The 26,272-nt window shown below is 41.0% G+C and overlaps 1 protein-coding gene across 4 annotated transcripts in view; it reads right to left on the reverse strand.

Moving 5' to 3' along the window:
- VIT (vitrin) overlaps positions 1 to 26,272 on the reverse strand; it is a 125,045-nt gene that overhangs the window by 66,276 nt on the left and 32,497 nt on the right. For all 4 annotated transcript variants that reach the window (XM_067007812.1, XM_067007810.1, XM_067007813.1 and 1 more), the window contains exon 3: positions 19,667 to 19,732. In XM_067007812.1, the coding sequence (XP_066863913.1) occupies positions 19,667 to 19,732 (66 nt within the window). The remainder of the gene's footprint in view (positions 1 to 19,666; positions 19,733 to 26,272) is intronic.

Genomic DNA, 26,272 nt, shown 5'->3' on the forward strand with positions numbered 1-26,272 from the left:
GATCTCTGCCAGGCCACCCATCCTCTAACTGGGTTACTGAGATGTTCTCAGAGCTGTTAATAGCTTCCAGCTGTATCCAAAATGCACTTTTTTTTTTTTTTTTAACCCTTATGTATCTGAATGGAGCAGAGTTGCATTTCATTCAGACTGGAGAGAGAACTAAAGTTAGAACTCCTGCTCTTTTCCTAAACACCCCTCCCAGACAGTCTTGGCCACGCAGGGCTGGGCCAGCATGGAAGTCCTTCTCCTGGGAGCCCGGGGGCTGAGTGTGATCACAGGCTAAAACAATTTGTGGTCCACATTAAGGAGGGAAGTGCTGCGCTTAAAATGGTTTTGTGGTTTCGTTCTTCCCACCACAGGCTGCTTCCTCTCCAAAGTTTTCTTTTTATCTTTCATTCTTTTAAACCCTGATACTCAAGGCTGCACTGACTATTTTGAGTCTTGGATTATTGTTCTAAAATGCCAATTTTGGTACTGAAGATGCCTGTGTAGTCTCTCCTTAAATTAGTTAGTTGTTGGATCACTGGGTGTAACTAAATGCTTTCAGCTCTCCTCCCTTCCACAGATCACTGCCCCACTCCCGAATGCATCTCCTCCCTTAGATGTAAAGAAAATGGAAGCATTCCTTCTCAGCTCTTAGTTACAAGAAATAGGAAGTGACGAGCTCTGTGACCTGGGATTCAATGTGGATGTAACTTTGTCATCCTGAGGGTTTGGATCTCCTGGTAGGCCAACCCAACTCCCCTGGGGTTGTAAACTGGGCTCTATCTAGAAGCTTATTGCATGAGTGTCATACAATGATCGAACTATTGCAAGACAGGTGCAGATGTGGTAGAATTTTTCCATGAAATAGTTGGTTTAAAAAAAATAAGGGGAAAAGTGTCACATGGGAATATTTTGCTTCCGGCTAATCAGTTCCCCCCCACCCCCCCACCCCGCCCCTTCCTGTAGGGGGAATTTGTTTTTTGTTTTTCTTTTTGCTTTGTCTTGTTTTTACAAAGGCCTGGGCAAGCCCTTAAATAAGATCTGCTGCTTTATCTGCAGCCAGCTGGATTAGAAAACTTGGTGAATTAGCTCATCCCATGGGGTGGGGGGCTGTAAAATGATATCAAGCACATATGCTCATGCACTTTGGAAGAACAGGGTACAATGACAAAGTTGGCTAAAGGTCAAATATTTGTTCAATTTGTACAGAAAATTCAGCTGGAGAGAGTGAGCTAATTACAATTTCAGAGTAATTGCCAAAATCATTGGAAAGTGTAATGTCTTAATCCAGCTGGCACGAAGCAGTCATTTGCATCTTTTTTGGCTGCTCTTCTTTGAGTATATGGAAACCACGATTTATTCTTTTACAGTATTTTCTCAGTTATTTGTGAAGTAGTCTGTTTTCTTATAACTGTCCAGGAATCTTCCATCCATCCACTTAAAGCTGAAATGAAATGATTTATCTTTGCATTTCCTCTGAATACATTTGAACTATTCCATCTTACAGCTTAGGTCTTCCTCTTCTCTCTCTTTCTCTTCTGTCTTATAGGTTCATTTTCTTTTTTTTTTTTAATCTTTATTGGAGTATAATTGCTCCACAATGGTGTGTTAATTTCTGTAACAAATAAATCAGCGTATACATGTATCCCCGTATCTCCTCCCTCTTGCGTCTCCCTCCCACCCTCCCTATCCCACCCCTCTAGGTGGTCACAAAGCACCGAGCTGATCTCCCTGTGCTATGCGGCTGCTTCCCAATAGCTATCTATCTTACGTTTGGTAGTGTATATACGTCCATGCCACTCTCTCACTTCGCCCCAGCTTACCCTTCCCCCTCCCCATGTCCACAAGTCCACTCTCTACGTCTGTGTCTTTATTCCTGTCCTGCCCTTAGTTTCTTCAGAACCATTTTTTTTTAGATGCTATGTGTTAGATGTGTTAGCATACAGTATTTGTTTTTCTCTTTCTGACTTACTCTGTATGACAGACTCTTGGTCCATCCACCTCACTACAAATAACTCAATTTCATCTCTTTTTATGGCTGAGTAATAGTCCATTGTGTATATATGCCACATCTTCTTTATCCATTCATCTGTCGTTGGACGCTTAGGTTGATCCCATGTCCTGGCTATTGTAGAGTGTGCTGCAGTGAACATTGTGGTACATGACTCTTTTTGAATTATGGTTTTCTCTGGGTATATGCCCAGTAGTGGGATTGCTGGGTCATATGGTAGTTCTATTTTCAGTTTTTTAAGGAACCTCCATACTGTTCTCCATCTGGCTGTATCAATTTACATTCCCACCAACAGTGCAAGAAGGTTTCCTTTTCTCCACACCCTCTCCAGCATTTATTGTTTGTAGACTTTTTGATGATGGCCATTCTGACTGGTGTGAGGTGGATACCTCATTGTAGTTTTGATTTGCATTTCTCTAATTATTAGTGATGTTGAGCATCCTTTCATATGTTTGTTGGAAATCTGTATATCTTCTTTGGGGAAATGTCTATTTAGGTCTTCTGCCCATTTTTGGATTGGGTTGTTTGTTTTTTTGATATTGAGCTGCATGAGCTGCGTGTATATTTTGGAGATTAATCCTTTGTCAGTTGCTTCGTTTGCAAATATTTTCTCCCATTCTAAGGGTTGTCTTTTCATCTTGTTTATGGTTTCCTTTGCTGTGCAAAAGCTTTTAAGTTTCATTAGGTCCCATTTGTTTATTTTTGTTTTTATTTCCATTTCTCTCGGAGGTGGGTCATAAAGGATCTTGTTGTGATTTATGTCATAGAGTGTTCATCCTATGTTTTCCTCTAAGAGTTTTACAGTGTCTGGCCTTACATTTAGGTCTTTAATCCATTTTGAGTTTATTTTTATGTATGGCGGTAGGGAGTGTTCTAATTTCATTCTTTTACATGTAGCTGTCCAGTTTGCTCAGCACCACTTATTGAAGAGGCATTCTTTTCTCCATTGGTATATTCTTGCCTCCTTTATCAAGGTAAATTGACTATATGTGCATGGGTTTATCTCTGGGCTTTCTATCCTGTTCCATTGATCGATATTTCTGTTTTTGTGCCAGTACCATACTGTCTTGATTACTGTAGCTTTCTGGTAGAGTCTGAAGTCAGGGAGCCTGATTCCTCCAGCTCCGTTTTTCTTTCTCAAGATTGCTTTGGCTATTCAGGGTCTTTTGTGTTTCCATACAAATGGTGAAATTTTTTGTTCTAGTTCTGTGAAAAATGCCACTGGTAGTTTGATAGGGATTGCATTGAATCTGTAGATTGCTTTGGGTAATAGAGTCATTTTCACAATATTGATTCTTCCAATCCAAGAACATGGTCTATCTCTCCATCTGTTTGTATTATATTTAACTTCTTTCATCAGTGTCTTATAGTTTTTTGCATACAGGTCTTTTGTCTCCTTAGGTAGGTTTATTCCTAGGTATTTTATTCTTTTTGTTGCACTGGTAAATGCAAGTGTTTCCTTAATTTCTCTTTCAGATTTTTCATCATTAGTGTATAGGAATGCAAGTGATTTCTGTACATTAATTTTGTATCCTGCTACTTTGCCAAATTCATTGATTAGTTCTAGTAGTTTTCTGGTAGCATCATTAGGATTCTCTATGTATAGCGTCATGTCATCTGCAAACAGTGACAGTTTTACTTCTTCTTTTCCAATTTGGATTCCTTTTTTTTTCTTTTTCTTCTCTGATTGCTGTGGCTAAAATTTCCAAAACTATGTTGAATAATAGTGGTGAGAGTGGGCAACCTTGTCTTGTTCCTGATCTTAGTGGAAATGGTTTCAGTTTTTCACCATTGAGGATGATGTTGGTTGTGGGTTTGTCATATATGGCCTTTATTATGTTGAGGATAGTTCCCTGTATGCCTATTTTCTGGAGGGTGTTTATCATAAATGGGTGTTGAATTTTGTCGAAAGTTTTTTCTGCATCTATTGAGATGATCATATGGTTTTTCTCCTTCTGTTTGTTAATATGGTTTATCTCATTGATTGATTTGTGTATATTGAAGAATCCTTGCATTCCTGAGATAAACCCCACTTGATCATGGGGTATGATCCCTTTAATGTGCTATTGAATTCTGTTTGCTAGTATCTTGTTGACGATTTTTGCATCTATGTTCATCAGTGATATTGGCCTGTAGTGTTCTTTCTTTGTGGCATCTTTGTCTGGCTTTGGTATCAGGGTGATGGTGGCTTTGTAGAATGAGTTTGGGAGTGTTCCTCCCTCTGCTATATTTTGGAAGAGTTTGAGAAGGATAGGTGTTAGCTCCTCTCTAAGTGTTTGATAGTATTCCCCATGAAGCCATCTGGTCCTGGACTTTTGTTTGTTGGAAGATTTTTAATCAGAGTCTCATTTTCAGTGCTTGTGATTGGTCTGTTTATATTTTCTATTTCTCCCTGGTTCAGTCTCGGAAGGTTGTGCTTTTCTAAGAATTTGTCCATTTCTTCCAGGTTGTCCATTTTACTGGCATAGAGTTGCTTGTAGTAATCTCTCATGAGCCTTTGTATTTCTGCAGTGTCAGTTGTTACTTCTCCTTTTTCATTTCTAATTCTATTGATTTGAGTCTTCTCCCTTTTCTTCTTGATGATTCTGGCTAATGGTTTGTCAATTTTGTTTATATTCTCAAAGAACCAGCTTTTAGTTTTAATTGATCTTTGCTATTGTTTCCTTCATTTCTTTTTCATTTATTTCTGATCTGATCTTTATGATTTCTTTCCTTCTGCTAACTTTGGGGTTTCTTTGTTCTTCTTTCTCTAATTTCTTTAGGTGTAAGGTTAGGTTGTTTATTTTAGATGTTTCTTGTTTCTTGAGGTAGGATTGTACTGTTATAAAATTCCCTCTTAGAACTGCTTTTGCTGCGTCCCATAAGTTTTGGGTCATTGTGTTTTCATTGCCATTTGTTTCTAGGTATTTTTAAATTTCCTCTTTGATTTCTTCAGTGATCTCTTGGTTATTTAGTAGTGTATTGTTTAGACTCCATCTGTTTGTATTTTCTACAGATTTTTTCCTGTAATTGATATCTAGTCTCATAGCATTGTGATTGGAAAAGATACTTGATACGATTTCAATGTTCTTAAATTTACCAAGGCTTGATTTGTGACCCAGGATATGATCTATCCTGGAGAATGTTCCATGAGCACTTGAGAAGAAAGTGTATTCTGTAGTTTTTGGATGGAATATCTTATAAATATCAATTAAGTATATCTTATTTAATGTATCATTTAAAGCTTGTGTTTCCTTATTTATTTTTGTTTTGGATGATCTGTCCATTGGTGAAAGTGGGGTGTCAAAGTCCCCTACTGTTATTGTGTTACTGTCGATTTCCCCTTTTATGGCTGTTAGCATTTGCCTTATGTATTGAGGTGCTCCTACGTTGGGTGCATAAAGATTTACAATTGTTATATCTTCTTCTTGGATTGATCCCTTGATCATTATGCAATGTCCTTCTTTGTCTCTTGTAATAGTCTTTAAAGTCTATTTTGTCTGATATGAGAATTGCTACTACAGCTTCCTTTTGATTTCCATTTGCATGGAATATCTTTTTCCATCCCCTCACTTTCAGTCTGTTTGTGTCCCTTGGTCTGATGTGGGTCTCTTGTAGACAACATATATATGGGTCTTGTTTTTGTATCCATTTAGCCAGTCTATGTCTTTTGGTTGGAAGATTTAATCAATTTACATTTAAGGTAGTTATCAATATGTAGGTTCCTATTCCTATTTTCTCAATTGTTTTGTGTTTGTTTTTGTAGGTCTTTTCCTTCTCTTGTGTTTCCTGCCTAGAGAAGTTCCTTTAGCATTTGTTGTAAAGCTGGTTTGGTGGTGCTGAATTCTCTTAGCTTTTGCTTATCTGTAAAGGTTTTAATTTCTCCATCGAATCTGAAGGAGAACCTTGCTGTGTAGTATATTATTGGTTGTAGGTTTTTCCCTTTCATCACTTTAAATATGTCCTGCCACTCCCTTCTGGCTTGCAGAGTTTCTGCTGAAAGATCAGCTGTTAACTGTATGGGGATTCCCTTGTATGTTATTTGTTGCTTTTCCCTTGATGCTTTTAATATTTTTTCTTTGTATTTAATTTTTGATAGTTTGATTAATATGTGTCTTGGCGTGTTTCTCCTTGTATTTATCCTGTATGGGACTCTGTGCTTCCTGGACTTGATTGGCTATTTCCTTTCTCATATTAGGGAAGTTTTCAACTCTAATCTCTACAAATATTTTCTCAGTCCCTTTCTTTTTCTCTTCTTCTTCTGAGACCCCTATAATTCGCATGTTGGTGCATTTAATGTGGTCCCAGAGGTCTCTGAGACAGTCCTCCATTCTTTTCATTCTTTTTTCTTTATTCTGCTCTGCAGTAGTTATTTCCACTATTTTATCTTCCAGGTCACTTATCTGTTCTTCTGCCTCAGTTATTCTGCTATTGAGTCCTTCTAGAGAATTTTTAATTTCATTGATTGTGTTGTTCATCATTGTTTATTTGCTCTTTGGTTCTTCTAGGTCTTTGTTAAACATTTCTTGTATTTTCTCCATTCTATTTCCACGATTTTGGATTATCTTTACTACCATTACTCTGAATTCTTTTTCTGGTAGACTGCCTATTTCATCTTCATTTGTTTGTTCTGGTGGGTTTTTACCTTGCTCCTTCACCTGCTGTGTGTTTCTCTGTCTTCTCATTTTGCTTAACTCTTTGTGTTTGGGGGTCTCCTTTTTGCAGGCTGCAGGTTCGTAGTTCCCATTGTTTTTGGTGGCTGTCCCCAGTGGGTAAGGTTGGCTCAGTGAGTTGTGTAGGCTTCCTGGTGGAGAGGACTGGTGCATGTGTTCTGGTGCATGAGGCTGTATCTTGTCTTTCTGTTGGGCAGGGCTGCGTCTGGTGGTGTGTTTTGGGGTGTCTGTGAACTTTTTATGATTTTAGGCAGCCTCTCTGCTATGGGGTGGAGTTGTGTTCCTTTCTTGCTAGTTGTTTGGCTTAGGGTGTCCAGCACTGTAGCTTGCTGGTTGTTGAATGGAGCTGGGTCTTAGCATTGAGATGGAGAGCTCTGGGAGAGCTTTTGCTGTTTGATATGTGAAGCCACGAGGTCTCTGGTGGACCAATGTCCTGAACCTGGCTCTCCCACCTCAGAGGCACCGGCCTGACACCCAGCCAGAGCACCAAGACCCTGTCAGCCACATGGCTCAGAAGAAAAGGGAGAAAGAAAGAAAGAAAGAGAGAAAGAGAAAGGGAGGGAGTGGGGGGGAGAAAGAAAGAAAGGAAGGAAGGAAAGAAAGAAAGAATGAGAAAGAAAGAAGGAAAGAAAGAATGAGAGAAAGAATGAAGGAAAGAAAGAAAAAAAGAAAGAAAGAAGGAAAGAAAGGATAAAATAAAGTTATTAAAATAAAAAATTATTAAAAATAAAAAAATAAAAAGTAATAAAAAACAAACAAAAAATGGACAGACAGAACCCTAGGACAAATGGTAAAAGCAAAGCTATACAGACAAAAATCATACAAAGAAGCATACACATATACACTCACAAAAAGAGAAAAAGGAAAAAAAAAGTATATATATAAAAAAAGGAGAGAGCAACCAAATCAAAAAACAAATCTACCAGTGATAATAAACTCTAAATACTCAACAAAGATAAACATAAAACCAGAAACAAATTAGATGCAGAAAGCAAACCCCAAGTTTACAGTTGCTCCCCAAATCCACTGCCTCAATTTTGGGATGATACATTTTCTATCAGGTATTCCACAGATGCAGCGTACGTCAAGTTGACTGTGAGATTTAATCCGCTGCTCCTGAGGCTCCTGGGAGAAATTTCCCTTTCTATTCTTTGTTTGCACAGGTCCTGGGGTTCAGCTTTGGATTTGGCCCCGCCTCTGCGTGTAGGTCGCTTGAGGGCATCTGTCTTCTCTGAGACAGGATGGGGTTAAAGGAGTGGCTGATTCGGGGGCTCTGGCTCACTCAGGCCGGGGGGAGGGAGGGGTACGGATGCGGGGCGAGACTGTGGTGGCAGAGGCTGGCATGATGTTGCAACAGCCTGAGGCGTGCCGTGTGTTCTCCCGAGGAAGTTGTCCCTGGATCATGGGACCCTGGCAGGCTGCACAGGCTCCCAGGAGGGGAGGTGGAGGTGGGAATAGTGACCTGTGCTCGCACACAGGCTTCTTGGTGGCTGCAGCAGCAGCCTTAGCGTTTCATGCCCGTCTCTGGGATCTGCGCTGATAGCCGCAGCTCGTGCGTGTCTCTCGAGCTCATTTAGGCGGTGCTCTGGATCCCCTCTCCTCACGCAACCCGAAACAATGGCCTCTTGCCTCTTAGGCAGGTCCAGACTCCCTCCCGGCTAGCTGTGGCGCACTAGCCCCCTTCAGGCTGTGTTCATGCAGCCAACCCCAGTCCTCTCCCTGGAATCCCACCGAAGCCCGAACCTGAGCTCCCAGCCCCCGCCCGCCCCAGCGGGTGAGCAGACAAGCCTCTCGGGCTGGTGAGTGCCGGTCGGCACCGATCCTCTGTGGGAATATCTCAGCTGTGCCCTCCGCACCCCTGTTACTGTGCTCTCCTCTGTGGCTCCGAAGCTTTCCCCCCGCCCACCCCCCGTCTCCGCCAGTGAAGGGGCTTCTAGTGTGTGGAAACCTTTCCTCCTTCACAGCTCCCTCCCAGAGGTGCAGGTCCCGTCCCTATTCTTTTGTCTCTGTTTTTTCTTTTTTCTTTTGCCCTACCCAGGTACGTGGGGAATTTCTTGCCTATTGGGAAGTTTGAGGTCTTCTGTCAGTGTTCAGTCGGTGTTCTGTAGGAGTTGTTCCACATGTGGTTGTATTTCTGATGTATTTGTGGGGAGGAGGTAGATCTCCACGTCTTACTCCTCTGCCATCTTGAAGGTCTCTAGGTTCATTTTCATCTCTCTTTGGGTTTCATCTCAAAAGTGCAGAAATAAGACTTCCTTCAGAGGACAGGTCAAAACTAAGGCAGCTCAAGAAGTGTCCATCTCAGGTCTGATGGGAGCAGGAAGACACTGATGTGGCAAATAAGACTCAGGGGACGGGGAATGGTGCATCCCCACTATTAACCTTGTGGGAGAACTTAGAAGTCATAAGAAGGTTTACTCCCAGGAACATTTGGAGAAAGCAAGAAGAGAGCCTCTTCCATTCCTTCCTGAGTGGAGTTTTGTTGGTGGAAATGAGAGAACCCTGGGCTAAAGCCACAGAGATCCTGGGGGAGCCCAGAATTGCTTGAGTGGAAACTGCACAGAGACCTATTCCTCAGCCATCTGCTCTGCTTCCCCCTCATATGATTCCTCAAGGTTACCTTGCCTTCTCATGGCCATTATGATTTTCTCGACAGTGCTCACATTAGAGCATCTCAGAATCTGCCAAGGCTTCCTTCCCAGAGGCCCTTGGCACCAGGCACATGGAAAAGAGAACTATTTGCAACCCGGATGGTTAGAATGAAAGGATAACCTTTAGATGCTGCTCACTGAGGTCATATTCTGCTGTACTGATCTCAGAGTGTTCCTGGGCAAAACTGGCATTGTTTGAGCCACTATCTTCATGCAACATTGGAATCTTAGAGGCACAGCTGCAAATGTTTCTGCTCTAAGTTGGTTCTTCTGCCTGACCTAATAACGGAGTGATTATTGGGTGATGTCATTTACAATACACCAATGATGTAGAGGCCAAATCAAACTGTATAATCTGCTTCTTATTTTCCATTCATCTTTTCAGTGAATGTGGCTTTCAAGGCAAGCCACATTGCTTTGGGAAAACAAATTTCTTCATCAATCAGAGGTGGCCATTGTAAGCTTGCCTCTTGACTGTTAATGAGAAAGAATTATTATAACATAAAAGCACTTATGCATAAACAGTTTTGATATGAAACTTAATTTTGTTCTACTGTGATATTCAACTAGAGTAAAATTCTATTTTTAAGAAAATTATGCAAAAATGTTAATTTAATGAAACAAAATGATCATCAAATAAAATGTGAAGATGAATGCTTCCTTCTCCTGACACCAGTGACCAGGTCATGTTACTTCTCCCTTAGTAGCAAATTCTTTTGCAAAGCATTCTTTTCCATTTTTCTTTTCTTTTTCTTTTTAAAAACATATTTATTTATTTATTTGGCTGCATTGGGTCTTAGTTGTGGCATGAGGTCTCTTCATTGTAATGTGTGGGCTTAGTTGCCCCACAGTATGTGGGATCTTAGTTCCTCGACCAGGGATTGAACCCATGTCCCCTGCATTGGAAGGCAGATTCTTAACCACTGGACCACCAGGGAAGTCCCTCTTTTCCATTTTTCTTAAAAAGTCTTTGACTATGTTGAATCTTTTTTAAAAATTTATTTTATTAAATTATAGTTGATTTAAAATGTTGTGTTAATTTCTGCTGTACAGCAAAGTGCTTCAGTTATACCTATATATATTCTTTTTCATATTTTTTTCAATTATGGTCTATCACAGGATATTGAATATAGTTCCCTGTGCTATACAGTAGGACCTTGTTGTTTATCCATTCTATACATAATAGTTTGCATCTGCTAATCCCAAACTCCCAGTCCTTCCCTCCCCCACCCGCCCTTCCCCTTGGCAACCACAAATCTGTTCTCTATATCTGTGAGTCTGTTTCTGTTTCACTGATATGTTCATTTGTGTCATAGTTTAGATTCCACATATAAGTGATATCATATGGTATCTGTCTTTCTTTTTCTGACTTACTTCACTTAGTATGATAATCTCTAGGTTCCATGCTGCTGCAAATGGTATTATTTCACTCTTTTTTAATGGCTGAATAGTATTCCATTTTATATACACACACACACACACACACACACACACACACACACACACACACACCACATCTTCTTTATCCATTCATCTGTCAGTGGACATTTAGATTGTTTCCATGTCTTGGCTATTGTAAATAGTGCTGCTATGAACACAGGGGTGCATTTATCTTTTTGAATTATAGTTTTGTCCAGCTACATGCCCAGGAGTGTGATTGCTAGATGACCACGTTGAATCTTTGGTCAAAAGCTGTCAATATCTTTCTGTTGCCTTAAGGAAGAATTCTAAAATCTTTAAGGCCTTTCCACAGACCCCCTCCATGGAACTTCTGGGCTTGCTAATGCTGCCCCTGGTACTTTTCAAATGCATGTTATCTTGCAAATTTGGCTTGTATCATTCCTTATACCTGGAACCCTTTTTCCTTTCAGCTGTTCAAATGCTACTACTTTTTCAAGGCCCCAGTTTGCTACATTTTCTTTCATCTACTAGACCATACACTCCATGGGGGCAGGAGTTTTTGTGTGTTTTGTTCATTGCTGATCAACAGAATGTCTGTTGGATGAATGAAGGGATAAATGGAACCCATCCATTAGCAAGTCCTGCTAGTTTTATTTCCAAATCTGCAATTTCTCTCTGCTTTCACCTTGGTCCAGTTCACTGACATTTCCTGTCTGGACTATTAACACAATAGCCTCCTAGCTTGTCTTCTTCCTTCCATATTGCTCACCCTTTGCCTCAGTCCTTTCTCCACTGAACAGCCAATGTGTTACTTAAAAAATTTAATCACATTTCATCATTCTCCTGCTTAAAACCCCTCATTGGTTTCCTGCTGCCCTAATGTCCAAGCTCCTTAATATGGTCCACGAGGCCCTAAAGGATCTGGTCCCTGTATTCCTCTCTATTTACTCTCCTACCATGGTTACTTGGATGATGAGAAGTTACCAGCCAGCAAAGGTCTAGGAGGGCCTTCCAGGCAGAAAGAAGAAACAGGGCAAAAACCTTGATGTGGGAAAGGGCTTGGTGGTTTGAAGAACAAAAAGGAGGCCAGTGTTCCTGCAGCACAGTGAGTGGGTTGGGGGGAGGTCCATGATAAGGTCTGGGGAGTCAGCAGGGGTCACAGCACATGGGCACTGGGTGAATTAATAGTCCCACTGTGACCAAGGTGTCAACAGTTGGTTTTGCTAGAACCCTTTTCAGGACTGCACAGTATTATTTTCAGAAGAAATTTCCTTTCTTTTTCTTTTTGGAAAATTCCATTTTTAAAAGTTGGGATACCATTCACATACCATAAAATTGGTCCTTTTAAGTGTACAATCAGTGATTTATAGTATATTCACAAGTTTGTGAAACCATCCTTATCTAATTCCACATCTTCATCACCTCAGAAAGAATCCCAGTTAGTAATGTCAAAAGAGAGACAACAGGCCCAACGTAGAGTCACTTGTGCAAAGCTCACGTCACCAAACCGAGACAATGCCTAACCTAACTGCAGTTTCATTCTTTTCCGGGAATGTAATCTTAGCAAGTCCATCTGGAATTTCCTGGTCAGCACCAGTGAGGTAATCCACCTGACAGACTGCTGTCATCCTCCAAAGGAAGGTGACCTTGCCTGAAACAATCAGCTCTCTGCTAGAATAGTTCCCTGGTTCCCTGACCAGGGATTGAACCCTGCCCCCTGCAGTAGAAGCTCAGTCTTAACCACTGGACCGCCAGGGAAGTCCCTAAAAGTAACCTACTTTTAATTTAGAAAGGATGTAATACACACTTATTCACTTGATTCTTACAAAACTCGAAGAGGCATATTGTCCTCATTTTGCAGAGAGATAAGTTTATTTGTTCAAGCTCAGGTACCAGGAAAGTGGCAGAGCCAGGCCCTGAACTCATACCCTCTGGCTCCAGACGCAGAGCTTTGCCAGCTCCACCTGGTTGCTTCTCCCATTACTGAAGAAAAGGTGTTAAATGGTTGCTTCCCTACCCTAATCCTATAAGGCTTTTCTGAACTTGAAGATCGCTGACAACCACTAGTGGATAAATATAGGATATGTCTTGCAAATAGGTTGTCTGTCTGCGTGTGTTTGTGTGTGTGTGTGTGCATTTGTGTGTATGTCTGTATACATCTGCATGTATCCCAAACACCTGCAAGGCAACTCCTCTAGTGCAATTTTCCTTGCATTCTTTGCCTGTTACTTCTGAGAACTGCCACGGTAGAGCTTATTCAACTGAAAATCTATAACACAGAGAGAGTCCACCTCCCTTCTCACCCACACACCAGAAGGAGGGCTAGGGAGTTAATCCACTTCCTTTTTCATGGTGTGAGAAACAGCACACACATCAATCTGTGTGGAGAACACACTGGTGTTGGTACCAAGTGTCTAAGGAGCAAGCAAACATTGGGGGTTCCTTACAAGTTGCTACAGCTAACGACATGCGAGCCCAGTGAAAAAGCTGTGCGCTTGCTATACCCAAATCCTACAATCACAGAGCTGAATGTCTTCAACAGTGTCCAATGTACTCAATAACCAAGTCCCAGAACAATTACCTCTTCATGCTGAGGCAGTACCTCTGGGAATTATCCACCCTTTCCAGGTTGATTGCGAAAATCTTTCCATGCCTTACATGGTATTAAGGTTAACTTATTGGAGAGAACTATGTGAATTAAAGGTTATACATTTCACCCCAAGTTAAGACTATTTCAACAGACTCCAATGTAATGGAAACATTTCAGAATGTGGCTTCACTGCCTGTGGGGAATATCTTGCTATTGTTTATCTTGCTGACTTCATCATGTAGATTTCCTGCTCAGAACACTTTCAGTGGTTCCCACCCTCTAAAGAATGGCAAAAAACAAAGCTTCTCAGACTGGCATTGCATAGTCTTAACCCATCTTCCAGCTGCATCTCCCATGACTCCCCAGCACTTAAACCCAGTCACGCCACTCACTGTTTCCTGACCCCATCTTCCCCATGATATCTGGGCTTAGCGCACCTAGAAAGCCCTTCCACCTACCTCTGCAATTCCAATTATTTTTTCATATCCTACCTTAAATATTCCTTCAGGAAACTAGTATGACTCCTATTGTAGGCCCCTTGTTATTCTTTTGTAGCATTTACCACATTTTGCTTTATTTTACAGTGTTTTGTTTTACTGTTGTAGTTCGTCCAACAAATACCTAGTGAGCATTAATTATTTGGTCTAGTTGAGAAGACAGACTGTATAAAAAAGATCTTATAGTAACGTGCAGTAAGTAGACAGCAGAGGAAGTGTAGCATACAAAGGAGCCATCTAAACTGGGTTTTTGTGTTGGCAGTTGGCGTTGGGACCAGGAAGGCTTTCCTTTGCATAATTTTATTTTACCTTATACAAGATCGGGTGCTCACTGAAGTCAGAGACTTTGCAGGATGGACAGGCAATAATTTGTTGGAGTTAATCATCACAGCTCTCACCTGTGTAACACTATCTCATCTGACCTCACTTTAGGCTAAGGCCATTAATTCTGGAACTCTTCTGGGGCTTCCTTACATGTAGAAAAGCTATTGAGGAGATTTTACAACTTAAAAGCTTTTTTCTCTCTAGCACAAACACTCTGCCAGACAGGGATCATTCTAGAGTTGTTGGTGGACATAATTTATGGGGAAACATATGATGTGTTTATGACAGTATGGGCTAAAAGGTTCATGAGTTGAAGAGTAGGCCTTTTTCAAATGTGGAATCTAACATAAATGAAGTTAATCCTTAAAATCTATAAGGTATCTTGACTGCCTTAGGAGAAGTGTTTTATGAACACACCTAAACCCTTCAACCATTATTTGTAGCCTTCAACAGTCAAGAAAAATGCAACCACATTTTGGTCACTTGTTAGAAACTGCTTGAGTAGGTTTAAGCTGACTAAATATACTAGTGAGGTACCTGTGGGTAAGGTCGGATCTATGGCGCTAAAACACAGCAGGAAAATGAGAGCCTTGAAAAAGTCATATCCGTAAAGAAACTTGGTAAAACTCTCTTTCTGTACAGCATGGTAAACTTTACCCTGCACCATACAGCAGGTTAATTTACTAAGACATTAACTTATGCTTATTCTTATTGTATTTTTCCCCTTACTATTCTAAGAAGGTAGTCAGACTTTTGTGTTCTCCTATCTCTGGAGCTCAAGGTTGCAAGAGAGAGGGCAGGGGTTGCCTGGCAACTCTCCCTCAAGGTTCTGAGCATTAGTTGCTCGGAAGCCTCCTTGTTTGAGGGGATCGGGCTTGGTCAGTCCAAAGAGTGATGGAGAGAAAATGACCTTCCAAGACTGGGAAGGTGGGAGTGGGCAGGTAGGTCCCAGTAAGGGAAATGCCCCTGTTCCCTAGCAGCTGCCTTGGATGAACATCACTTTGGAACAGTACCTGGTGTGGTACCCCTCTGGGTAGAACCTTCGGCATAGGGCTTCCCCACATTTGCCAAGATCCCACCATTCATGAAACAATGGAGCTACTCAACTTCTAGGAATAACATGTACTTGGACACTGAGCAGTGCAGGGGCTCTCTCTGAATGTTGTAAATTGCATACGGCTTCCAATGCCTGGAGCTGGGAGGGAGGAAGCCCTTGTAATGATGGAATTCTAATATCTCAGCCCTAGGCAATTGGCAGTCTGGAGTCAGACTTGATTTGATTTAGAAAATAAGATGCTGTGATAAGCCAAGTGACAGAATAAAATTGTACCCAATTCGACTGTGTATGTGAGAACAAAATACTAGCGTGGAATGAATCGTCATGTATGGGTGGGACGAGTAGAGCTGTAAGAACTAGTCCCAATTTTTTTTTTTTTTTTCCATCTTTGCTTTTCCTTTTGTAAAAGCCCCATGCGAAATTATTTTCAACATGTACTACCTTTTTGGCCCAGAGGGCCTCCAGTGGAGCTGAGCAAGGTCCATAAGGGCCCCTGGGGGCCATGGGTAGATCAAAGAAATAGAAGGAAAAGGAGATGAGAAGAAAAAAATGAGAAAGCAGAGGAAGTAGGGAGGAGAGAAAGTGACAATTACCTAAAGTAACAGTAACCATATGCATAAGGTCTCAGGCCAAGCCAAAGGAAGAAACTCTTGCATTTACTCTCTTTTCTATTTTCCCACATTTCTTCTACTTTACGTCCCATTCAGTCAGCCCTTGATTATCTTAACACCTCATCTGCCTCTAGGCAATGGATACTTAATTCCTAAATGGCTAGCTTGCGACAAGGCACTGTGGTGTTGAGCCTCCCAGAGACCTGAGTTTCAAATCTGGCTCTGCCAACTCATGGTATCATGTCTGGTCACTAGATCCTCAAGAGCCGAAAGTAGTGCTACATGTGTAGTACCTGTCAGTAAACTGTCTTCTGGGCAAAACTCTCAAACGACCTCCTCCTTGTTATTTTACCTTCAGTCCTCTGGGTGGTGAAGACTTTTAGTCCTGAATAAACACTGGTGAAAATTGAGGGCGGGCTAGGAAAGAGGCAGAGGGCACTGAACAGAACCCATGATTTCACATTCACATCTGTAAGCATCCCTGATCTTGGGTACGTCTAGTCCAGCGGTTCTCAAATTTTACCAGGCATCGGAATCACCTGCAGAGTGCAAGGTCTCCAGATTTCTGATCCTTGGATCCGCAAATACTGATACTCACCTCCAGAAGGAGTTTAGGGGTCTGCAAGTATACAAAAGACACTAAGGAGGTCCATGTATTTATCTTTCCAGGAGTTAAGAGAAGTTGTAATTGTTCTGTCTTCTACTTCACTGTATAAGTTTGTGTGAAATTCTGTCCAGACTTGGTAGATACTTTCATCCTACCTGTATATGAATGTCTGTCTGTAATGCTTCCTCACTAATATATTGTGTACTCTCTCTTCTCTCTTCATATGCTGGGACAAAGGGATTTTTGTTGGGTTTTGTTGTCAGGATTGTTTCACTTCCCTAACACAACCCTAACCATTCTACTCTTCTCTGAAAACCACCCTCCCAGTCTAGGCTGATGCAGTTAGTTTCTCTCCCAGGACTGTGGGATCAGGGCTGAGAGACATGGTCTGCATGAACCAGGGGGTCGGGGGGTGGATAGTGAGGCAGACATGCAGAGAGAAGCAGAGGCACCAATTCTTTTTTTGTGTGTGTGTTTCTATAAACTGATTTTTATTAAGAATCTGATATAACCTACATCTAAGTTTATTTTATTTTATTTTTTTTTAAACATCTTTATTGGAGTATAACTGTTTTACAATAGTGTGTTAGTTTTTCCTTTACAACAAAGTGAATCAGTTATACATATACATATATTCCCATAGCTCTTCCCTCTTGCATCACCCTCTCTCCCACCCTCCCTATCCCACCCTTCTAGGTGGTCACAAAGCACAGAGGTGAGAGGCACCAATTCTTGAGATCTTTCCACCTGGGGTACAGTCCCAGTGAGTGCGAGCTGCCCTCCCCACCTTGGGTTCTGCGAGACACCTCATGTCATGTGAGATACCTCGTGTACTGCCAAAATCTCCTTTTCTGCTTAAGCAAATTGGCCTTGGATTTCTGCTAACTGCACCTAAATAATCTGCACTGAGATATTCCCCATTGCCCTCATTGATGAACTGCAGATTCCTAGACACGGTAACAAAGCTCTTCATGATCTGCTGCCTGCTTACCCCTCCATCTCTTATCTCAACACATGCGCCTCCCACTCTATACCTCAGTCATATGGAACTACTTTTTAGCTCTTTCTTTTCTTCAGGGCTTAGGCATGCTTTTTCTTTCTGCTTGTAACACTCTTTTCCCCTCATCTTTGCCTGGTCAATCCCTATTAGGCCTTTAGATATCAGTGTAGGTGTGTTGCTTCCTCCAGGAAGTCCTCCCAGATACATAGCTTTTTTCTCCATATTCTTGGAGTACCTTTAGCTCCCGAGTCCTAGCACTTACATAAGACACCATAATTGCCTGGTGACTTGTCTTTCTTCCTCTCTAGATTTTGAGCTCTGTGAGGGCACAGTCTGAGTCTCAATTGCTGTTGTATCTGGGTGTCTAACCGTACCTGGTACTTGGCCGGCACCCAATAAATACTTGTCAAGTGAATGAACGATGTGCCTGCCTCCCTTGCTATCAGTCACCTGCCCCAGTGGCAGGTTGACAAGGTTGAACAGAGAAAATGAAAATTACTTTGGCCTCAAGGTATAGATTACAATTTGGAAATACTCCTGAGGTAAAGAATCAGGTATCGCCATAGTTTGGGAATATCCTATTACTTTCATTTTATATTTTTCCCTCTTATTTAATGACCATGACAGAGTTTCTAATTAGAGAAAAGTCCTCATGCATACATTGATTCAAAAGTGCTGTATCACTAGGGAGATTTTGAGAATAAGGTTAGAATTTAGCATATCAGAAGTTGAATCCATTTGAGATCTCTCAAAGAGGTTTGCCCTTGGGTCGTTTAGCACAGACTTTCATAGTCACTGAAAACTGTTGTCATGGTAATCGTGGAACCTTTTATGATTTTTGTAGACGAGTTAATGAAGATACTGGAAACAGCCCAAAGGAATTCATACTTGGGTGTGCATTTGTCTTCATATTAACCCAATCACTGTTTTGAACACACATCTGCCCCTGGCCTGATTCTCTTGGCTCTCCTTCCTGACAGGAATAAATAAACAACTGATTCCTTTTTAGTATTTAAGACTAGGAGGCTGTGGATGGCTGCCCTTTTGGTCTCATTTCAACAGGAAGTCCTGCGCAAAGGGCTTAAAGGAACAGAAGAAAAAAAATGCTGCGTGAAACAAATCTCTTCTTTTATTTCAAAATTTTAATGTTGCTGATTTAAGGCACCTAAATCTAATGCCTATACAGAAGTTTCTTTTGTAGACAGCACAGAGCACTGAATATACCTAAAGTCTTTTTCTTATGGTCCTTCATAAATATACCTTAATTCAAGCGTCCATCAAGTCTACAAATTTACATACAGATAGCTCAGTGTGCTCACAAGATTTGAGTGTGAGATTTTCCATTTATGTCCTGTCCTGCTAGTTCTTTCCCAATATCCATTCTCTCTTCTTCCTAATAATAGTACTCCTTACTTTTAGCTAGGCATGCAGATGCTTGAAATCAAGACATTTCCCATTCTCCCTAAATTCTGGCCAATGGTATTTAAGTAGAAGTGGTCTATTTGACTTCCTGGACTTGTCTTTAAAGGGAGTAAGTATGTGCCTTTCTTCATCCCTTCCTACTGACTGGAATGTGGACATGATGGATGGAGCTGGGGTAGCCATTCTGGACAATGAGTTGAGAGCCACATTGAGAAAAGCAGAATGACAAGATAGAAGGAGTCTGCGTCCCTGAAGATTGTGAAGCTCCCATAAAAGCCCAGACTATGTTTACAGGAGAGAGAAAGAAACTTCAGTCTTATCTAAGCAACTGTTATTTTGGCTTTTCTGTCATCTAACCTTAACTATCACCCAAAAATGAAATTAATTATTCCTCTTTCCACTGATTGGGTGTGAAACTTTTCTGTGAGATTACCCATTGATTCCAGGGCACGCTGGAAGGTGCGAAAGTTTGCTGGACTTTTGCATTAGCCAGACTGAATTTCCTGGTATGGGGAATTGAGACAGAATGGCAGAAAAATACCTACTCCAGCTTAGGCATAGAGATATAGTGTCGCCTGGCCTTTGTATGTGCATTTTGAATTTTTCTAATATAGTAGAACCACGTATCTACCCTAAAATAAGAACTCTTATTTCAAATGCTTTTTGGAATGAAGTAAATGACAAATAGGAATCATTACTAATTAGTCTGAGTGCAAAGTATTGAGATAAGACACACACACACACAAAAACCCAAAACAGAAAAACCCCAAACTTTCCAAATTATCTGAAACAAGTGTAACAGTCCTCCACATGGGAGACACAAGTCTTGTACCAGTGAGGAACTGCAACTTTACTTACTGAATTTGGGCCTTTTAATCTTCTTTGTCATTTCTTTATTTGAGTGTATTCCAGTCACCAGCAAAACTACATGAAGAAAATGCAAAAAATCTAATCAATATTATTTCACCTAAATGCTTTCTCTCTTTTGACCTTTATGTTTGCTTCAAGCATATGTTAAAGTATTCTCGTTAGTAGAACTAATTTTCCCTTATTTTATGGTTGGGGAAATAAGATGTATACTTTGTGCTTTTCTTAGCCTCTTTTGAAAGGGCCTTTTAAAAACACCTCTTGGATATCTGTCCCGCGTTTTGCTGTCTTTAAATTTCACCACACCAGCTCCACCATCTCCACTTTCCAAAGGCAGGAACGTGGGTCTGGCGAAGCCCACTGATTTGTTTGGTGCCAGGAATAAATTATAGAGGTAGGATGAACGTCCAGGCCCTTCCTTTTCTCTCTCTCCTGTTCCACACTGAGTTTCCAAACGGCCAGTTTCCAAACGCCCAGAGAACCGCATACGCATGTGCGCGCGTGCACTTGAAGTGCGCGCATGTGCGTGCGAAACAGCCAGGGAGGGCCTGATGAAACGCGTCCGTACAAAGCCTCAGAGGAGGACTCTTTGGAAAGGAAGACAAGGAGGAGGGGGACTGGGGAGACGAGAGACTCCTCACAAGGTATGGTGCGACCTGACTGTCCTTGGTGGTCCTTCCAGCCCCAATTGGTGCTGCGCCCCCCAGAGGCCAGCTGCAGGTAGGTGAGCTTCCTTCTCAGAAACGGAGCAGAAACTGGATACTGCTCTTCGCGAAGCAAAACAATAGGGGAAGAAAGGGGAACTCTGTATGCCTTTAAGTTTAAAGTCGCATTGCTAGGGTGAGCCTTGTGTTTTTAAAATATAACATTGACCGAATTTTTCGTATTACCAAAATAATACATGTTCCTTGTAGGACAGTAAAAAAAAAACACTCAAAAACAGTACTACAGAAAATAACGGATGAAAGCAAAAAAGTATAATATTCTCAGGCTTTTTCTATATATATGTATGTATTGTACTTTGAAACAAACATTTGATGATGCTTATACTGTTTACAATGTCATAAACTTATTTCTACTTAAGGATATATAGAAACATTTTTTCTTGACATTTAATGTTCCTCATAATAATTTTCACTGCCTGCAAAATATTGCAATTCATGGACATACCATAATTTAGCCAACTCCTGATTTAATATAAATAGCTTTATCTTTGCATGGATTCCTTATTATTGCCTTAAAATAAAATTCCAAGGCTTCCTTGGTGGTGCAATGGTTGAGAGTCCGCCTGCCGATGCAGGGGACGTGAGTTCGTGCCCCGGTCTGGGAAGATCCCACATGCCGCGGACCGGCTGGGCCCGTGAGCCATGGCCGCTGAGCCTGTGCGTCCGGAGCCTGTGCTCCACAACGGGAGAGGCCACAGCGGTGAGAGGCCTGCGTACCACAAAAAAAAAAAAAAAAAAAAAAAAATTCCAAATAGGGTTTCTTGTCTGAAAGATATGCCCACTTACATTTTTGATATATATTGTGAACATTTCTCATAGCAATTTTTAATAATGTCTGAAAATGCTCACTTCTCTGTACCTAGACTAATTCTACCTAAACAGAAAAGCATGTTTTTCCTTTCAAAAGTCTAGTCAGTCTCTATTCTTCTTCCTTCATTTCCAGGCCTTCTTATACCTTACCCACCCAAGGATGATACTGCTCTAACTTACCTCCATTTTAGCTGCTTTTTTGAGAAACCCACTTTCTGGATGGAGTTGGAATTCTGGAGGTGAACGTGAGGCAGCAGAATAATTAAAATAGGTATTTTACTTCCTACTTTTTTTTTTTTTTAACAGAACACAGATGCTTGATTAAAGCATAAATCAGGACTTAGGCATTCTTGAATTGGTAACTGTCTTTGAAGGAAAAAGTGGCAATGTCACCAAGTGTTTGTTAAGAAAATTTTTTATTTATCTTATGGTTAACTAGCTGAGCTATGCCAATGATATAGCTCCTGAATTATCCCGTTTTGACTATTAGCACTAGTTGAGGCCTGGACAGTTGACATACCATGTCCTGCAAGAACAGAGCCATGAAAGAGAACTGAGTGAAAACCAAATGTCTAGCCAAGTAGAATGAAGGCAGACATTTTTTAGGTGGTATTTACTTCTGGGGTTTGCGTAGGGTGTGAATGTCCTGGAGGTCTGATTTTTATAGTAGGCTCTGTGTCATTTAACTCTGTCCAAAGACCGCATCTTCATTTTATACACAAAAATAAATAACTAGAATATTTTTAAAAAAACAAGTACGAAATACATATATAGAAAAAATTATGTGGGTAAAGCAGAGGGAGTAAGTGAAATAGTAGTAAATTTGGGTATCAGTTCTTGGTGGGGAACCAAATACTGTCTTTCTGGGGTTGTGTACCCATGGCATGTCATTTATAAGTCTTGGTATCATTAGGACTATAAATATTTCAGTAAGACCACCGCATCACTCACATTTTCTCGCCCAATACCCTCCAGGCTGAAAACATGCAGAGCTGGGCTCAGTTTTAAGCAGTGGTTAATAAAGTCATTATTTTCAATGGTACACAGAGGCCCTCCCCTCAGCTTAGATGCTTGTTAATTAAAGCTCCCCAGAAGCCACTCCTCAAGGGGAGGGCTGGTCAGTAAGGCTGCAAATGTGCTTGTGCCCTGAAACAAGTCATTCCTCATCTGCAAGACCTCTCTTGCTACCTTGGAAATGGTGACTTGCATGTGGAATTTGGGTGAGAGAAGAATCAGTCTTGTGTTCCTGTTCTTAGGAAGCCTGGCAGAGCACCGAGATGGATGACAGATACAAAGCAGAACACAGGTCTGAAAGCCCTTCCATGGGAGTAGTTAATCTGGCCACAGCTGAGGCCATTAGAGTCTAGAGGCCTTGAGGAAATCAAGACTAGAGTCTGAAGTTCCAAGGCAACCATGATTTAACAACTCTGCAGCAATACTCAATTTTTTTTTTTTTTTTGTGGTACGCGGGCCTCTCACTGCTGTGGCCTCTCCCTTTGCGGAGCACAGGCTCCGGACGCGCAGGCTCAGAGGCCATGGCTTATGGGCCCAGCCACTCCGCGACATGTGGGATCTTCCCGGACCGGGGCACAAACCCCTGTCCCCTGCACCAGCAGGCGGACTCTCAACCACTGCGCCACCAGGGAAGCCCACTTTTCAATTTTTAAAAATTCAGTGTTCCAGCTTTGAGTAACATGAAAAGTTCTCACCTTTTGCTAGTCGTGTTTGAAATTTCAAAACAAATTAAATATTGAATTTATTTTTTCAAATAAAAATTTTCCTCTGCTCTCTTTCTCTCTAATGTGGCCATCAGTATGATTAAGATAGCTGAGGTGCAATTGTTTTAAAATTCAATTTAAGTAAATTATCGTCCACATAATTTATAGAGAAAATACAAATGAGTTAGCTTGAAACAATGTTCAGTCTCATTAATGATAAAAAATGCAGGCTAAAGCAAAATGACAGGATATTTTCTCATAGTGTGTACTGAGTACTGAACACAGATTATACTTAATCCTGGCATGGATTTGGGATTACGGCAGTCCAGTACACTCTTGGTAAATTCTAAGCAGGTGGAGTCATTCTGGAAAGCCATTTGGTAATACATTTCAGTAGCCTTAAAAAACATTTATATTCTTCATCCTAGAAAATATATACCTAGTAATATATCCCAAGTTATAATCAGAGACATAGACAAGGATTTATTTATAATAAAAGGTGTTCATTACAGCATTATTCCTAATAGCAATCCAAAATAATGAAATCTTGGAAATGTCCCAACAGTAGGGGAATACGAAGCATTTATTACAAATGATTTTAGCAAGAGATTAAATGACCTGGGAAGTTCTCAGCTCTAACCTTAAGCATGATTCTGACAAAATTAGAATATACGCAGAGAGAAATACCTGGAACAAGTATTCCAAAATTTTAATAATGGTAGAATTATAATTCCCATTTTATATTTTCTGTATTTTTCCCATTTCATAGTAAAGTTCTTACACATAAATATTCTGTGTTTTATGTAGAATGTCTCTTTTCAAATTAGAAAAAGACAATTGTTATTTAATTTGGTCATATTGAAATCAGATAGACTTATAATAATGAAAAGTGCTTTCTAAAATCATTGGCATGGTTAATAGGCACATGTGTTCCACTTTTCCTGTTAGTATTAAGTCATAATCAGAATCCATTTATTTTCAAGAAAAGACATGAAGTGCCAGAACTTTTAACCAATTATCAAATCAGTAAGTACTTACTGAATACTTATTACGTGTCTAGAACTTTTATAGGAATGCTTCATTCTAGCCCATAAACTTTTTGTTTGATCCCTTAGTGCCACTCAAGATACTAACTCAGGTGGTGTTGACAGGGAATCTCTCCTTCACCAAACTTTAGTCAGGCTCCTCTAAGCCCTCTTCTAAACTAGGCTTTGACCTTGGGCTTCTGTGTCTGTCCTTGTTGGGCCTGCATCACTTAGTTTTAGCAAGAATCTTGTTTAGAGAGAATCCTCCACCCTTGATACATGATCACCCTGGTCTGCCTTTAGCAAGAATCCTGTCTGGTTGGTTTAGCCAGAATCCCCTGATTCCCGTGAAATCTCCTCTTAGTAATTTCCATCCCCTGCCCCTTGCAAGCCGCTCCTTGGCTATAAATCCCCACTTTTCCTTGTTACATTCGGAATTGAGCCCAGTACAATACTGAGGTCTCCTTTCCCCTATTGCAGTCGTTCCTGATTAAAATCTGTTTTTACTGCTTTAAATAGTGTCCAGCTCTGGTTCTCTTTAACAGTGTCCACAGTGCCTTCCTGAAAACTGATTTATAAAGCAGATGATTTAAAATCAGCTCAAATTTCCCCTATGCTTTGCTTTCGACTTACTTACTCAATGAAACATCTAGCATGAAATATATCAGAGCTTCATTGCAGAGACAGGATAACTTATTCTCTATAATCACATAAATCACAAAATGATGCTTCAGATCATAGAATATTGAAGCTGGGAGGAGCTTTGGAGGTCATCTTTTTATTTTGTAGAAAAGAAACCAAGGTCAAGGTTGACATCTCAGCTAAAGCTGCTTTGGAGGGGGAGGGGGCAGAAGTTGGAACCAGAATGCAGGTTTGCTGGTGCAGCCTTAGACTTTTTAATGCTACTGTCTCCCCGTAGTGCAGTCATTGATTATATGTGGTGCTCCCATGACAGTGGGCAGCTTACAACTCTGCTACATCATAAATTTACACTTATTTAGAGCTAGCTCTGATATATACCGATTCGACACTTAATTAACATTAATTTAGAGGGCTTTGGGGGGGATCTTTGGATGGTTCTCTGTGATATTGTGATTTATGATAAATATATATTTTGGTGTTCCGGCCTCAGTTCCTGCCTAACAGCTCCCCAAACCCTTGGAATGTCCTGAGTGATAAGAGCAATGGGAGCATCTTTTGTTATAATATATATATTTTTTACTGGAGTAAAATTGCTTTACAATGTTGCATTACTTTCTTCTGTACAACGAAGTGAATCAGCTCTATGTATAACTATATCCCCTCCCTCTTGGACCTGAGCTGAGCTCCCTGCGCTATACAGCAGGTTCCCACCAGCTATCTATTTTACACATGGTAGTGTATTTATGTCAAACCTAATCTCCCAATTCCTCCCACCTTCCCCTTCGCCCCCTGTGTCCACATGTCTGTTATAATATTTGATTTTGGGTCCTCAGTTCCTGAAATCAGAGCCATAAAGGTGAAATGGGTGTCTTGTTTTTCATAACAAGCCCCTTTCAATCACAACTGAGTTTATGTTAATGAGGTGGCTTTTGAAAATCCCCTAAAGATGAGGGAGCTGGTTGCCAGGGAAACCAATAGAGAGTTGGAATTTTCAGTCCCATCTCCTGATTTCCCAAGAGGGAAGAGGGGCTGGAGGTTGAATCAATCACCAATGGCCAGTGAGTTCATCAATCATGCCTATGTAATGAAGCCACCATAAAATTCCAAAAGGAGAGGGTTCAAAGAGCTTCCAGGTTGAGGAATGAGAGCTCATCCATGTGCCACCGTGCTGGGCCCAAATTCCATGGGGGCAGAAACTCCTTTGTTCAGGACCTCTCCCTGTGTATCTCTTTATCTGGCTGTTGATTTGTATCCTTTGATATCCTTTGTAATAAACTGGTAATCTAGTGAGTCAACTGGTTTCCTGGGTTCTGTGAGCTGCTTGAGAAAACTAATCAAACGCAAGGAGGGGGTCATGGAAACCTCTGCTTTATAGCCAGTCAGTCAGAAGCACGGGTGACAACCTTACTTGCAATCGGCATCTGAAGTGTGTGTGTGTGTTGGGGGGCGGGGAGGCAGTCTTGTGTGAGCCCTTACCTGCAGGATCTGATGCTATCTCTGGGTAGAATGGTGTCAGAATTGAGCTGAGTTGTAGGAAACCCAGCTGGTGTTGAGGAATCACTTGGTGTGGGGAAAAAAATTCACACATAGGAATTGGGTGCAGAATCAGACTCTGAAACCTGAAAAATCCTACATCCCTGACAAGAATAATTTATTTAGCAATAATTCTTGAGTGCC

This window comes from Kogia breviceps, chromosome 11 (genome assembly GCF_026419965.1).
Source record: "Kogia breviceps isolate mKogBre1 chromosome 11, mKogBre1 haplotype 1, whole genome shotgun sequence".
NCBI lineage: Eukaryota > Metazoa > Chordata > Mammalia > Artiodactyla > Physeteridae > Kogia > Kogia breviceps.